The 17194-nt window shown below is 43.6% G+C and overlaps 2 protein-coding genes across 4 annotated transcripts in view; both read right to left on the bottom strand.

The window, feature by feature from the left end:
• Window positions 1–17194, bottom strand: part of WDR19 (WD repeat domain 19) — a 370238-nt gene that overhangs the window by 49859 nt on the left and 303185 nt on the right. The gene's annotated exons all lie outside the window — the stretch shown is intronic.
• The window catches only part of UBE2K (ubiquitin conjugating enzyme E2 K), a 37253-nt gene that overhangs the window by 7677 nt on the left and 12382 nt on the right, over window positions 1–17194 (bottom strand). The window contains exons 2-4 of one of the 3 annotated variants that reach the window (XM_060246273.1): window positions 13414–13454; window positions 6034–6127; window positions 1215–1273 (exon numbers count right to left, since the gene is read on the bottom strand). Coding sequence is in view for 1 of the 3 variants with exons in the window: in XM_060246272.1 (XP_060102255.1) it covers window positions 1215–1273; window positions 6034–6127 (153 nt within the window). In the remaining 2 variants the exon portion in view is untranslated. The remainder of the gene's footprint in view (window positions 1–1214; window positions 1274–6033; window positions 6128–13413; window positions 13455–17194) is intronic. The other 2 variants (XM_060246272.1, XM_060246274.1) reach the window with 2 other exon arrangements.

Genomic DNA, 17194 nt, shown 5'->3' with positions numbered 1-17194 from the left:
ATGAGAAAGGGGGTCCTGGAAAAGGATTGTTCAGGCAATGAAGTAATTTAAGAATATCTGAGAGTTTTTTTGTTTGTTGTTTTTGTAATGCCCAGAAGAATTCCTTTATATATATGAGCATGTGGAATGTCAGCATTTGCAGACAGGGAGATGTGAAAGAATGAACAAATGCCAGCTCACAGATACTGCTTTTCCAAAATCTTGCTATATTAAATATCTAATGGAACTATAAAACACATAGAATCCCTCCCTCCCCTCCACTTTAATGGATATCCAGGCAGAAATTCTCCAAATGCAACTTTCTCAGTTTCTTGTTACAACACATTGCTTTCCCAACACATGCTGCAGCAATTATTATATTCACAACCCCTACAATACAGCCATAAAAGGCACACCGTTTTAACTCTAAAGCATCAAAAGTGCAGTATCTGACTTGGCTAAAAATCCAAAAGGTGCGGTATCCCAAGGCACTAGTTATATATGAACTAAATAGCTTAGTGAGAGAGGAAGGAGAGGCCCCTTTTGACACACAAAGAAGAGGTTATGCTGGAGATTATGGGCCTCCGGTGAACAAAAAGATGCAGGATGGGGGCTACAGCAAGTGGGGGAAATTGAGCAAGATCACATGTTCTCCACCTGCAGCAGCAGAAAAACTGATTTAAAACTGAACCCAATTAATCTCTGCCTGGAAACATCCCCTGAGCCAAGGTAAAATGCACAGTTTAATTTGCAAACCAGCACAGTATAGGAGATTAAAGAATGTGTTTACTGTTTACATGGCACAGAAGTTAAGTAAGAAGATGTGCAATGTCTATGCTTTTTAGAGCATGGATGGATCTGTAAGTACCCTCTTAACTCCTCTCTTAAAACTGGAGTATTTCTAATGCTACAGTTACATTAATCATCATCATGATCATCACAGAATTCCATCCAAAGCAAACAGAAATGGGCTTCATGTTTGTTACTGAAAGACACTGGGGGTGGAGTGGGGTAGAAGACCTTCCAAACAAGGTTACTTTGAATGCAATTTTGTTTTCAAGTTCCACCAATGTTTTGTTTCCTGTGCATCATTTGGGGACCACGAGCTACTGAGTGAGAGCGATTAAAGGTGACTGATTGTTCTCACTGTATGAATCCAGAAACATCTTGAAAAACAGCAATGCAGAACAAAACGTCTACTGCACAAACAGTTCTGAGAATTATGCTTACAGTACCTTAGGAGGATTAAATGGATATGTTTCTGGAATTTTTATTTCTAGTTGATATCTTCCTCCTGCAAAAACGAAGATATAAGAATTACAGTCTTCACAATTATTATCCTACCAGCACATTCCGTCCTCATAAAAAGCACATCAAGTGGCATTTTAACATTTTCTCCTAGGAAACATAAGACGTATCAACTAATTTAATTTCAGACAGAAGTAATCCTGCAATGAAGGATTCTAGACTCTATGCTTCTGTTTGCAACAGAGGGTTCTCATAGCAGTAGCCAGAGATAGTACCAGCACTCTTGCAGAATATTTCATTCTATTTACAGCTTTAGTGGTCCATCTGGGGAAAACCACCAATACATGACAGGACATAATCCACCAAAAATTGCACCTACATGGTTTGTATCAAAGATACAGCAGTGCTTGAGAGACTATATGTATAAAATGCAACAAACATATTAAAGCACAGATGCAAAAATCAGTTATGAGTCAAGGACACTGAACTCTCACATATACCTTTTAAAACATACACACACACACACACAACCTGGGATTCTGGAAACAAAAAGAACACACAGTGCTTCAGACTACGGATGTGCATTCGGTTCAGCCGAACCGTATTTACAGCCGAATCACCACTGCTGCAGCCTATCCCCATAGGCGCCCATTATACGGCAGCCGAATACGGCTCGCCGTATAGTTACGAATGGCTATTCGGAAGTATATGGCTGTCAATTCAAAAGGCGGGAAAGTAGCTTCTGCAGCCTCAAAGGAGCTGCTTGCCTACTTTCCCGCCTTTAGTTGCTTTTTCCCGCCTCTCCCATAGCCTCCCTGGGATCAGGGAGGGGGGAGGGGGAAGAGGAGCCCCAGCAGCCATCCAAAGCATGCATTTGCAAAATGCATTGCAAATGCATGCTTTGCAGGGCTTTTTAAGGAGTCTTCCTTCCTGGCTGGACTCCTCCATTGCTGCTGTGTGTGAGAGATTATGCTGCTGCTGGCTGGCCCTTGGCTTCAGCTGCTGCCTGCTGCTCTCTCACTCAGCCTTACCAGATGTCCCTGGACTAGAGAAGACAAGGTAAGACAGTCTTGGAGTTCTTGTTTTTATTTATTGTTGGTAAAAGGACTTTTTAAGACTTCGAGTCCCTTTACTTATCCAGATTTGGGTGGTGGTGGGGAAGCTTATTTGGGGTTAGGGGTTTCTGCTTGGGGAGGGGGCCTGGGGTGGGGGGGGGTTGCCAATTTGCCCATATCTTAATTTAGTGAGAGGACTTTTAAAAGTGCAGTGTCCTTCTACTTCTCCTGATTTGGGTGGCTTGGATTTCTTGGGGTTAGGGTGAAGGGTTTTTTTGAGGGGAAGGGGTTGGCAAAGTTCCTGTATTGTTAAAAGTTAATTTTGTTACTGTTTTAAAAGTATTCAGTGTTTGATTTGTTGCTGCTGTTACTCTTCTCTTCGGGTTCTTGTGGGGGGGTGCTGTTTGGCCTAATTTCCATTGTTTAAAAGGCCACTTTTGTCCCCCTTTTCCTGGTTCTGGTTTTAGGGGGTGGGGGTGTTGTTGACTTATTTGGCCTGAGCTTTCTTGTTGGTGAAAAGGCCACTTTTTTAACACTTGGCCTTTTGTGATTCTGCTGGTTTTGTTTTCATTTTTTTAAATTACCTCTGGTTGGTGTGGGGGTTGGCGAGGGTGTGTGTGGGCTGGGTCACTTTCTTGTTTTTATAGAGTAGATTGTGTGTTCTGTGGCAGGGAAGCTGGCACCTGGGTGAGAGACCCAGAACCAGCAGGCTTGTTGTGGTTGGCCAGCTCTCCCCGTGTTGTTTGGGGCAGGGCTGGAGAGCTGGCATCTGTAGATTGTGTGTTCTGTGGCAGGGAAGCTGGCACCTGGGTGAGAGACCCAGAACCAGCAGGCTTGTTGTGGTTGGCCAGCTCTCCCCGTGTTGTTTGGGGCAGGGCTGGAGAGCTGGCATCTGGGTTTGCTGCAGCCAGGTCTGCAGAGCAGACCTTGAGCAGATTGTGTTTTGTGTGGCAGTGACGTTGGCAACTGGGTTTATATTGCTTCCAGGCCTGCAGGGTTCATAGAGTAGATAGAGGGATGTAGTGCATTTGAGTCCTATAGAGATTCTCTGATGTGGTTAGGTTTGGCTTTGGGTGCCCCAAGAATTGGACCCCCTGGTCCAATTTTTTTTGGCCTTGTGGGTTTTGTGTGGGACAGTGCCCTGAAGCTGCACAGCAGTTTGGGGGGCTCTCCTCAAAACCCCCTGCTCCCCAGAGCCACTTTTCCCACGACAATTACAGTGAGGAAGTGGCTAATTGGACTTTCCCCATCATTGTTGGCAATGGACCTTTTGGGGAGCCCAAAGACAGGGACCCCCTGGCCCAATCTTTTTGGGACTTGGGGGGGGTTGGAGGGGAGAGTCCCCTGCAAATTTGGGGGCTCTCTCTCAAACCCCCTCCCCTCCATGAGGCTTCAAATATACCCTATTTGCCATTGATTTCAATGGCCCATAGGGTATAATAGGGCCGTATATTCGGTAATAGCCGCGCATCTACCGTATATGCGACTATTCCGAAAGCGGTATTCAGGAGTATACAGGGATTCTGAATTTTTTCCCCCCATATACTTCCAAATCCGTGTAAAACCGAATTTTTTTTTTTTGCACATCCCTACTTCAGACCTTAACCAAAGTATCTGATGTAGCACCAATTGGGAAATCACTACTTTTTTTTAAAAAAAAGGATCAGTGTGTATTCTTTAACAAAGAAGACAAGTGGATTATTGCAAAAGGGGAAGGCAAACTTTCAAGGGTAAAGAACCCAGCTCCAGGCATTAGAATAGTTCTGCATTCTGTTCAGGAATATCATTATTGCCCCTAGGAAGGAAAAGTGAACCAAATGTACACTGATGATACGTAGGTGACTGGCAATGGTAATACAGGCAAAAACCTGGATGTTCGCAAATCCTGTTCATTCGGTGTGACAAACCATTTTGCTGCACAGCAAGTCTCATCTAGAATGACAGAAAGCAAGGGCACTGGACCTCATTCAAATACAGGTCTCAGGGCAGACATGGAAAGCATATGGTACAGCTACCTTGCTCAGCCCAAGCCCGTATGGCTTTGGACACAGTGCCTAGCTGCAAATTTTATATATGCCACCTATTACTGCATGAGGGAAGGAGGGCATAATGCAAATATAATAAATAAAACGGCAACTATGAGCTGCAAAGGAACATTTTTAAACAAACCAAGTGTGGCAGCCCCAACAGAAATTATCAAAACTACTGGGCAGTGCATTGGCAAGAATACTGGGCCCAGTTTTACATTCCTGTGTTCCAATGGGTAATTTCCAAGATGGATAAGTGCAAAGAACACACGGTCTAGATTGAAAGAGTTCTGTTCAGCTCAGTGGTTGAAATAAAGACGGCTATAGAACTGGACAGCATAAACATTCTTGAAATACTTTAGATTGGGAAAGTGGGTATAATATGCAATATAGTGCGTAATTTTTCGTATAGTTTCTAGTTGTGTTTTAACTTTATGAATGGCCTCTCCGGGGAGCAAAGAATCCCACGCATTCAAAACCACATGAAGGAAATTAGATCTCACATCTTTTGGAAATGGAAAAGATCTTATAATTTTGAACCCTCCATCTTCTGGTGAAGACATTCTCAACTAGAAACAGAATCATTAGGGCAAAGCTGGCTCCTACCAGAGTGTAATTAATATGTTTAAAGGTTTGCTCAGGATGCTAAGTAGGCAATGTTTATCAGTAGGAACACATCATTCTCTCTGACAGGGATGGTGGCAAGTGATCACTGCCTCCAAAGCATGATGCTACTCCTGAGATGCATTCTAGTTCTGCAGACTGCAAGCTAGAATGAATTAGGCAATGCATACAAAGCAAATACAATCTTCCTGGATTTTATCTGGAGAGAGAGAGAGAGAGAAAGAAAGGTAGTCCCCTGTACAAGCACCAGTCGTTTCCGACTCTGGGGTGACGTTGCTTTCACGTTTTCCTGGCAGACTTCTCACGGGGTGGCTTACCATTGCCTTCCCCAGTCATCTACACTTTCCCCCCAGCAAGCTGGGAACTCATTTTACCAACCTCGGAAGGATGGAAGGTTGAGTCAACCTTGAGCCGGCTACCTGAACCCAGCTTCTGCCAGAATCGAATTCAGGCCATGAGCAGAGAGCTTGGACTGCAGTACTGCAACTTTACCACTCTGCGCCACAGGGCTCCTATCCGTATAGTAGGTAACAGTAAAGTAAGAAACTGGAATGCAAGTTATGACTTATATAGTGCCACAAAGGTATATGGCACCAAGTATTGCAAAGCAAGCAAAGAGGTTTGAAGAGCAGAAATACATTTTTGTGTTGTTTACATATCAAAAGGTAACCAGCTAGGGAATTGTGTCACTATGCTGTGTCGGGGGGGTGGGGGGAGAGATGGGAGCCCAAAGACCTCTCATGCTGCTGAACTGTTGGACACGAGAACTAAAATGTACAAACTTTCAAGCTGATCTTTACACCGATTTCTTTCTCTAGTGTACTGCCTCTTAGGAAAGCAGCCTTGCAAAAATTTTTCCAGGGGTGCTTGTATCACTAATGCAAAACTGCATATAAAAGCACAAGCCAGTTTGAACCATCACATCCCACAAACCAGGAAGCAACCATTATTCAACCTATGTGAATGGTTAACCACAAAACTATACTAAAGCATCTTTGTTTGGCAACACACATCAGAATGATGCACAATATACTTAGAGAAATTGTAGTGTTAAAGCAACAAATTTTTAAATGCTCCATGCCATGTAAAATATTACTTGCCTTCATATGGTGTGTCTGGAGGTCCTGCTATTTCTCCTCTTAGTTCTGTAAAATTCTCATCTACAAGATCTACTTTAATCTGATTTTTGCTCGTCTTTAAAATAAAAACAGAAAAATTACAGTTAGATGCTAATATGCACTCAAACCTCTTTCCCCCTAAATTCAAAGAAGGCTTTATAGCCAACTGCTACAACAGCTGGTATACAGATTTGCATAATAAGCTACACCACTTAAAATTTAAAGATTCTGAAAATGTATTTATTCTGCCATTCAAGTAAACTTGGGAAAAGACACCATGAGAATCTGTATCTGCAAGCCACATTTTTTAAAATGGGTATCAAACCCACACATTGTTAAGAGATTTAAATCTCAAAGAGTTTTAAGTAATCTTTATGCAGGACTTCAGTATTGATTTTTAAGCTGACTATTTAAGGTGACACACGTACAGGGCTGGCACGTCCCAGTAGGCCAGGTAGGCAGCTGCCTAGGGCGCTACCTAGCCTCAGGGGCGGCTGGTGAGCGCTCCCTCCCCATGTGCGCCCCATCCCCACTGCCATGCTCGCTCTTGCCGCCCTCCACTGCCTCGCCACCGACAGCGGGCAGGGACAGGGAGCACAGCAGAGCAGCAGGTGTGCTGAGTACATGTGCCTCTGAGCACATGTACCACCCCCCCACTGACCCCACTCAGTCTTCCCAAAAGCAGCATGTGTGCTTGGAGGTGCTCAGCGCCATGCTGCCTGCCACCACTGTGCTTGCCTTGGGCGCCAGAAACCTGCACATGTACTTCCATTATATCAGGAACACAAAAGCAGACGCTAAAAAGATTCAATTAAAACTGGACGGTACATTTTCATTCAGAATAATCATTAACTTCAAAGCAACACATGAAACGTCTAAACTCATATATCATCTTATTTTAAACCTCAGTTCTTGACGAATGCTTAAGAATGATATTTAGATAACAGATCCCCCACCAGGACTTAGTAATGAAACCTCTTTGTAATAATGGTAGGTACTATAGTATTGTTATCTATCTATGCCCATGGTTACTTGTCAAAACAGAAAGACAGGGCTCACCCACATCTTCTGTCACCTGAGGTGCACAATCTCTGTCTGGGATCATGTATCACTTCCTTTTGGGGAGCAGATGAGCAAATATGTGATCAGTAGCAGGAGCTGAGGCACTGCACCGGCAGGAATGATCAGTAGTCACTGCAGAATAACTGGGGAACTGGAGAAAATACTGAAAATACTCCAGAAAATACTCAGGAGAGACAAGGGGAATCACAGCCAGCACCATGCAAGCTCCAGTTTAGGAGCAAGCTATTCAACATCACCTGTAAGGAACCATCCACTTGCACAGTGCTGGGTCTCTCTTGTTTCTCAACAATTATTGACTAGGATGGTTTGTGGTTGTCACCAGAGGAACTGCCTCATCATCTGCTTCTGCACATAGTATCAGTACAGCCCTCGTTGTACAGTAGCATTTCCCTGTGCCTCCTTCCTATCATACCAAGGTGCCAATGCTAGCTACTTTCTTTTGGAACAACTTGTACTGTACTAGAGGGACCTACTTTGGATAGCGGGTTCCTCTGGCGGTCTGTACGCTGTTGCAGTGCTGCATCTTCCCATACCATGATAACATGAGACGGCCCAAACCATGCAAAGCGAGCCGAAACTGTGGTCTCTTCCCCATGCTACTCTTTGCTTTCCAGAAAATGGTTTTTGACAATGTAGAAACTGCAACATGAGCTCTTCCCACATGGTCCAGGGATTCTCATTTTACCTCCCATGCAATTACAGAAACATAAAAAAACCCAAACCTGAATAAAAATGCCAAGGTTTGGAGAGAGTATTAGTAAGCAGCCACCTCCAGGAGGGATGCAGCTCACATCCAAACTCTAGCTCTAAAACTTATCCAAAAGTGGCAAAGCAACATCCATAGGGTTTAAGTCTCCTGGTAAGGAAAGAACACGAAAGGGACTTAGAGGCAGTTCACATGTCTTTCTGCTTACATTAAACTAACTGTGTGTGTTAAGTACCATAAAGTCACTTTCAGCTTAAAGTGGCCCTATAAATCAATGAACTCTAAAATGTCCGATTAACAGCACTGCTCAGCTCTTGCAAACTAAAGGCTGTGGTTTCTTCTGTGGAGTCAACCCATCTCACGTTGAGAGGCTCTTAATCTTTTCCTAGTATTTCTCAAAGCATCAATTCAGGCAGAACGCACATATTTTATTTTCCTATTTATATCCCATTTTCCTCCCAGTGGAAACCCAAAGTGATTTATCTCACAACAACCCTGTGAGGTAGGTCAGGCTGAGAGTGGGCAACTAGTCCAAGTTCATTCCGTGAGCTTTTATGGCAGAGTAGGGATATGAAGCTGGATCTCTTAAGATTCTAGTTCAGCACTCTAACCGCTATACCACACCGGCTCTAATTTTTTTCTCCCCCTAGCTTAACCCATTATCTTAATTCATAAGCAGACTCAACATTTACAATTTTGCTTTCATAATGAAATTTAATGAGGGTCATCCAGCCATTATAGAATGTATACACCTGTGCACTTGGGGACATGCTGCTATCTTGCATCTCTCTTGCCCACTCATTTTGGCGAGGTTTCTCTTAACTAAGCAAGCTTGTTTTTCAAGACGTGCCAATCAAGTCTGACTTCCTTTAAACTGACTATATGAGCTCATACCTACCTTGTAAAGCAGTGGTGGTGCAAACAAGGGCCCAAGATGACGGAACTCCTTAAACAATCTGATCTCCACCTACTATGTGAACTTGAGGCCCCGTGCCTGTCTTCTGGTTGTGTTCTGGATTGCTTCAACACTCTCAGCCTAGAGGAAGTTGACAGGATCCTCTCCTCTGCACGCCCTACAACTTGTGATCTGGACCCTTGCCCCTCCTGGCTTATTAAAGCTTGCCAGAGGGAGCTCAGATATCCTGTACGGGATATCGTGAATAGATCCCTTACAGAAGGGCGTTTTCCAGCACCTCTTAAAGAGGCGGTGGTCCGCCCCTCTCCTGAAAAAATCAACACTAGATCCAGCCGAATTAGCACATTACCGGCCGGTCTCGAATTTACCCTTTCTGGGTAAAATTATTGAGAGGGCAGTAGCATTGCAGTTACAGAGTTTTCAGGAGGACGCTTCCATTCTCGATCCCCACCAGTCCGGTTTTTGCCCGGGCCATGGGACGGAGACAGTGCTGGTCGCCCTGGTGGATGACCTCCAGCGGCACCTGGATCGAGGCGGCTCGGCGGTACTGATGCTGTTAGACCTATCGGCAGCGTTCGATACAGTCGACCATCAGTTGCTGACTTGCTGTCTCGCCAATGCAGGGATTCAGGGGTTGGCCCTACAATGGCTTTCCTCTTTCCTTGATGGTCGGAGACAAAGGGTGGCGATTGGGGGTGAACTGTCCCGGAGACACACGCTTGATTGCAGGGTGCCTCAGGGGGCGGTTCTTTCCCCGATGTTGTTTAACATCTACATGCGTCTCCTTGCCCGGAGGTATGGGTTGGGTTGTCACTAATATGCTGATGACACCCAGCTCTATCTACTGAAGGACAGACGGATGACTGTGTCCCAGAAAAACTGGACCTGGCGTTGCAAGCCGTGGCTGGATGGCTCAGGCTAAGTAGATTGAAACTAAATCCAGCGAAGACAGAGGTCCTTTGCTTGGGCCGGCGTGGTCCAGGAAGGGAAATTCCCCTACCGGCCTTTGACAGTGCGCCACTGACAGTGGTGCACAGGGTCAGGAGCTTGGGGGTACTACTGGAGCCTGCCCTGACAATGGAGGCCCAGATAGCAGCCACTGCTAAGTTCGCATTTTTTCATCTTAGGCGGGCGAGGCAGTTGGCCCCTTTCCTGGAACACGGTGACCTGGCAACAGTGATCCATCCAACAGTCACCTTGAGGTTGGACTACTGTAATGCCTTCTACATGGGGCTGCCCCTGTGCCGAACCCGGAAGTTGCAGCTAGTACAGAATGCTGCTGCCCGGCTGTTATTAGGGCTTCCTAGGTGGGAGCACATTCAGCCGGGGCTCCGGGGACTGCACTGGCTGCCAATAATATACCTGGTTCGTTACAAGGTGCTGGTTATTACCTTTAAAGCCCTATATGGCCTAGGACCTACCTACCTTAGGGACCGTCTCTCCCCACATGTTCCCCAGAGAGTACTCAGATCTGGTTCCCAAAATTTGCTAGTAGTTCCCGGGCTGAAGGAGGCCCATCTGAAGTCAACCAGGGATAGGGCCTTTTTAATCACAGCCCCCTGCTGATGGAACCAGCTACCGGAGGAGGTGAAGGCCTTGCGGAACCTTGGGCAGTTCCCCAAGGCCTGTAAGACGGTCCTCTTCCAGTTGGCATATAACTAACTGGTATTTAAAAACTGCGAAAGAAGGCTGTGAGAATAGCACCGAATTGTCAGATTCTCTTCTTGTTTTACTGTTTTAACCACTGTAAATTATTGTATATGCATTTTAATATTTATTAATCTTACTGTTTTAGATTTTATGTTGTAAGCCGCCCTGAGCCCGCCTCAGTGGGGAGGGCAGGCTATAAATCGAATAAATAAATAAATACTAGCAGAAATGTGTATTGCATTTTTGCTTCATGTTCCATCACTTCCGAGATTTTACAGTCCCTAAACATCTTGACTTGTTTCTTGAGCACACGCTCCCTCAAGCACCTCCTTCTTCAGAAAATTCTATCCTTGCAGCACACTCAGACTTTCCTACTCCTGTCATAGATCAGTTTCATAGGAAGTTAAATCTGCCTTTAAATTATAGCTGTATACATCATTCCATGTGAGATGTGCTTTTACCAAACAGCTGCCATTCTCAAAAGGCTCATACTACGATGAAAAACAGGACTCATTTTGCGAGACCCAGATCCATTAGCAAAGTCAAGTGTTCTCACCTGATGGTACCTGTTAGCACAGATGCACATCTGCGATTCCAGTAACAACCCATATTTTTTACTTTGAACACTATTACTGTAAATTGACTGTATATCTGGACCATATACACACACACATACACACAAGTCACAAACTGAATGTCGAATAGACACCGAACAATATATTTCAATACAGAACTAAAAGCTCCTGGTTGCTGTCAACCAGACTATCCTTCAACAGATCAAACCATGCCATTTGGTTCACTTGCTTCACATTTTTGGTACTGTCCATAAGTACCTTTTTATACTCCTCCCCCAGTCACACTTTCCTATTCTTCAACCAATTCCTCCTGTGTCACAGAGTTGCCACCATTCCTTCAGCTGGATCCCACCATCTTTTTTTCCTGTTTTTTTTTTTAATGACACAACCACTCCTGCCTTGCAGCATCTTAATTCACCCCTGTTTTCTTCTTAAGGTATGGTACGATCTGGATATTGTAAATTTATATATTTGTTGCAAAGTTATTCTGCTAAGAGTGCAGTGTTACATGGAATATGTTTAACTGGGAAAGAGACTTCTCCCCAGGACAGTTGTGAATCCATATACCTAGCCAACAGACCAAATAAATTCCACAGCTCGGATCTGCCGCCATGTCCAGAAAACACCCAACTAATGCCAAGAACTGCAACTACCTCCAATAGCCTCATAAGAGTCCTGAGGATCGATACACAAATTGCATGCAAATTAAATCATTGATACCTTAATGAGCGACAAGACAGTTAATAAAGGGCTCTGATTCTGGAATGCTAACATATAGTTTCTCTCACTATGATTTAAACTACCAGTAGTATTGTCAATAACTGTTAATAAGACTGCATTTATGACATCCATTTGATGTTTAAAAATAGCTATGCTTATAAACAAAAAATCAACTGAATGTCATATATTGATTGCATATACTTCAGAAAGCACTGTGATTGAACTTCTGCAAGTATTTTATCTCTTAGATTATTTGTTTGGACCAAAAAAAATGATTCTTCTCATCTGAAAAATACAGCAATATTTGAAAGCCTTCTAACAAGATGAAGGCCTTGTAAGACTTAAGGGGGCATCTTCTGCTCAAGCGAATATATCTTCTATAGATAACAGGCTGTCTTTTTTGTTTTGGTACCTTGCATGATGAGCCAATTATTAAATCACAAAGTTACTAGTTCACTCCTCACACAAACTGTTCCCCCTGGATGGCTATGGAAAGGAAAAGTTTAATAAATCACTCTCTCCAAGTTGATTAAAATGTTAAAGGTAGTCTCCTGTGCAAGCACCAGTCGTTTCCGACTCTGGGGTGACGTTGCATCATGACGTTTTCATGGCAGACTTTCTATGGGGTGGTTTGCCATTGCCTTCCCCAGTCATCTACAATTCCCCCTAGCAAGCAAGTTGATTACAAAAACACTAAAAAAAAAATCCCACCACCATTATTGGCTAAAGTCTGAATCCTGCCACACTTTTGATGTCCCCTCTGGAGCTGCCTGGCAGGATCACCACCAAGAAGACTTTACATTTTCTAAGTGAGGAGACAGAGAAAGCAGCATAGCTTTCAAATGCTGTATGACTTCAAGGAGAAAGGAACACTGAACTTTCTATAAAGGTTCCTTCTGCTCCGAGGTCAAGAGAACATTTTAACCATGTGTTGATGGTAGGTCTTAGCTTGAACTTCCTATCTCTGTCTCCTCGGTTCATAATCTTTCCCAAGACAGAGAAAGACGACTCACTTTTGAATTAATACAAACCACTTGTAAATTACAAATATAAACACAGCAAAGCAAGGGGGAAACTTGAAGGAGCAGAAAACATGGTTGTTCTGTAATGACTAGCTACCCACAGTAATTTTGCTCCTTTGATTTAGGGTGTGGCTGATGCCCCCCTTCCCTCAGAATGGAAGGAACCTTCATTGTAAGTGCAATATTCCTTTCTTACTTGCAAGCAGCAAGGGGATCCCCAATACATGCATTTTCCATTTCAGGCAGGAATGGCTATCATAACTGTTGTTCAGACCACTCGTAGAATCATTGCCCAAAAGCTACATCAGCCAAGAGAGTATGCAGTTTACAATACTAACGTTGAAGTTGCCCTGCAGATGTTTTTCTCGTGAAGCATTCAAATCAGATGCTGCAGATGTAACAGTGCCACAATTCCTGTAATTCCTTGGGGAATAGGCTGCTTCTGTGTACTACAGGAATGAATGATGCATTCTCTTAACCACCTGCTCAAGGTAAGTTTGGAGAACTTCTTTCATCCCGTAAGTAGATGATGGAAGGCGAACAACTAACCAGATTTTTTAATGAAGGTATCTACAAAATAAATGTTTAGCACTCTTTGGACATCTGAGTTGACTCAGTTTGGACAAAAGGATGGAAGATTGGTAAGAGACACATTTCACAGAAAACATCATAGCCAGTGCTGATACTTACCTCTAGAGAATACTGGATCACTGCTTCTGATCCGGGCTAATCTGAAGAAACAGAAACATCCATTTGATTGAGTTTCTTTCTTTTATACCAGTACGTATATGCTCTCCAGATGGTATCGTATATCCTGGATGCTCGGGGCCTTCCAGAATAGCATGACCTGAAATATTTGCTCCTCATAACCTAGATCTAGGAGGCATTTCTGTTCTACTTCCAGATCATTACTGGCAGTCAAACCGTGTCTGGGTGTAAAATTGGTCCTTAGGTTATCATATTACAAATTCATTACTGACATCTACACAAGGCTAAAAACACTGGCTTGCAGTGCTAATGGGAAGGTATAAATATTAGCGATGCTTTCCCTATCCCCTAAGTTTCTTCATTAACTTAGGAATCAGGGTTAAAAGTGGGGGGAAATATACATGAACTCTGGGGACAGTAAGGCATCCAGTTGTTCCATTCCCCAAGTCCTGAACCCAATCAAGAATCTCTTGGTCTGATGATTCATATCTGAAGAAAATAGGTCTACACTTGGAGTCCAAACCTGGTCATTATTTCATGAAATATCATTTGTTTTAGAGCCTATTTCCATGTAGTTGTTGGCAACTGAGCCAAGATCCTTGGATATTCTTGTATCTTTGTACGTGTTCAGCAGAGATAGACAGTAGACAGCCCTCCTCTGCCCATAAGAAAACATGCCTCCTTGTGTTTAAGCTTGGTCCCCCCTGTCTGTTAATATGTGCTTTGCCTTTTATACCGTCTACCCTTACTATCACACAGGCATAGCAGGAAGGGGAAGAAGCGACTTGAGACCTAGCATGATTGCTTTTAGCTCTAACCAATTTATATTATTGGCTAGTGTCTCTTGCCCCAGATATCTTGGGTGAAGTCCCCCAAACAAAGCGCTCTACAACCATGGAAGCTTGCATCTGATATTTGGAGCAATTCTTGTGTTTTTTACAACTTCCACCTGGAGAGGCTGCATCTTTTCATCCATCGCCAAAGACACTGCTGGAGTGATTCCATAATGTTGCTCTGCAGGTTACAATTCTTCATGGCCCAGTACAGAACCCATTGCAATGTTTTTGCATTTAGTCTTGCCCATCAAACAGATTCCGTTGAGTCCAGGAGGTATGCTAACAATATGAAGCCAGCTGATTTTGATCTCACTACCTGCATAGCTGACCTAATGATCTTTTCTTTTCTTCTCCTCTCAGAGCAACCCCCCCCCCCCCCGCAAAAAAAAATCTTGTTCTGAGCAAAATCTATTAGCACACTGAGATCAAGAACATTCAATTTGTAAGGGTCAATTGACTATCTCACCCTGTGTTTTTTCAGGCACTGCATCTCTCATTGCTGGGTCTGTGGACCATGGCTTCACCAGGAGGTCATCCAAATATGAACGAATGTGTACCCCTCGGCTCTGGAGATCAGCCACATGGTGTCACCCTGGATAAAACTCTTGGTGTCATCACCATGTTGAAGGGCACTGAACTGGGGATGGCTGGTGAGCTTAAGAAATGTGATGATGGTGGCACATGAAGATAAGCCTTTACATCAATTAAAGCCACTTTTCTGTTTCAGTGCTTCCACAACAGATTTGAGTGTTTCTGATCTATAAGCATCTATGCTTTATAAATTTATTCAGAAATTTCAAGTCCAATATTGCCTGCCAGTCCCTGTTCTTTTTTGGGGGGGAAAGGGGGAAGCATTATGTCCTCAGAATATTTCTGGTGATAATACTGTTTCTATCATTCAGTTGTTCAACAAATGGATGACTGCCCTCACTGAACAGTGTTGTTTTGTTTAGCTGTCTGCATATAGGAGATTCCATGCCCTACAGGGTCGTCATAAGTCAGCTGTGACTTGACAGCACTTTCCACCACATTAATTTGTTGGAGTAACAATAACAAATCCTATGGAGAAACATTTTGCAATTGCATCCTTGACCGAGCCAGGAACTTGGGTTCAACTACATTTCTGTTGTCAGTACTTCTTCCCTCTGGTACCTCTCTGGATAAACTCCTTGGTTTTTTCTGTCCTGGTTTGGTTTACTCTGTCTTCGTTCTAAAGCAAGGTAGGGAATGTCAAGAGCAAAAGGGCTGAAAAGTACAGCCATGATCATTTTTATATTTAGTTTTTACCGATATATCATTAAGACTCTCCCCGAACAACTTCCCCCTAAGTAAAGGGGATAAATCCAGGTTCACGTTAGAGACAGCATCCACTACCCATGATTTAAGCCATTAGTTGCATCTGATTGGTACGTCTGAGGCCATGGCTCTAGACTCATCTAGGTCGGCATCAACCATAATGAGGCTTCGATTGGCCATAAAACACTATCTCTGAAGTTCATGTTCTCTGCTGGTATTAGATGACCTTTAGCCATCCTCAGGGACTACTGTGCCTCAAACAAGACTAGTTATAGGAATATCCATCAGAGGCATCTGTAAAATAATCCATGATATATTAGGTAGGGTTCAGAACCCTTGTTTGACTGTCAACATTTTATACCCTGGAAATCTTGTTGAACTTTAAGGTATTACTACATTCAAATCTTGATCTTCTACTGTAGATCAACATGAACACGAACATGAAACTTATTTGGGGAGTGGGGCTGGTTAATACAACAGTAGGCTTGTAGGAAGCAGGAATAGTTTATACTTCCAACTTTCCAGTTCAAAAATTCAAGAAACTGGGAAACCCTCCCGAGCACTTGAGTCTCTTGGGAACCCCTTCTCATTCCTCCTGTGTGATTCCTTCTTCAGGATCATTAAACACCTGAAATCTCTAAAATTCTCATAGCTTTGACTAAAATAGAAAGAAAGATCATCCTGTGAAAAAATGTTTAAGTTGTTCAGTCTCTTTATCTTCTTCAGGGATTTCTGCATTCTCTTACTGAAAAATTGTCTGAAATCTTGGATTCTAGCAATCAGCCCTCGTCCTGACTTGCTCTAAAGTCCATATTCTCTACATTTAGCACAGATTTTTATGCTTCCTTCATTGACTAGGTTTTCCCAGGGTTCCTTTCAGCACAGCATGTTCTTGTAGTGGTCCAGGGCAGCCTTGCAGGCATTTGTAGGGTTGCTTTGCCTTTGCCTATTATTTCCTGCCTGATTTTTGTGAAGAGAGGGGGAAGGAGAGGAGAGGATTTTTGCCTAAGGCATTTATGCCCTCTGGTAGCTAGTTGTTCTTCAGACTAATTAGCTCTCCAGCCATCCTGCAAATCCTGGAGAAACTTGGGTATATGACTGGAGAACCCCCTAATTCAGTATTTCTGCCCTCTACTGCCCTATAGCAGCCCCAGGGGAGGACGATGACCAGTCCTGTGCAGCAACATTGACAAACAGGCCTGCATAGTGTTCCTCCTCAAATCAGTTATTTTTCTCACCAAAATTACTTCCCCTCTCAACTCCGCACCAATACTAAGCCTCTGAGATCAGCCTTCCCCAATAATCATTCCCTGCCCAGGACTCAGAAAGGCCATACACATCAATTCTATCATGCAAGAAGTCTCTTTTGCTGTTGGTTCCGCAGAGGATTAACTGTGCTTCATCCTTGGAGGACATACAGCCATCCTATCCAAGGATCTGTATTTCCATTGTCTTAGTAAGCTGACAGGCAGGAGCGGGGAAATAAAAAGGGGGCTGGGGGGGGATCAAAACTGGAAAGAATGTGAGAGAAATGAGCAAGCTTTAAGATACTGGACAGGTAACAGTACAAGAGGTCTCAAGAAAGGCAAAGATTCTCCAACCAAGAAGGCAGGAAACAAACTGAGAAAGAG

The sequence above is a fragment of the Heteronotia binoei genome, chromosome 9, assembly GCF_032191835.1.
Source record: "Heteronotia binoei isolate CCM8104 ecotype False Entrance Well chromosome 9, APGP_CSIRO_Hbin_v1, whole genome shotgun sequence".
NCBI lineage: Eukaryota > Metazoa > Chordata > Lepidosauria > Squamata > Gekkonidae > Heteronotia > Heteronotia binoei.
Note: the sequence above shows the minus strand (reverse complement) of the source record. Positions and strands in the feature narration are given on the sequence as shown.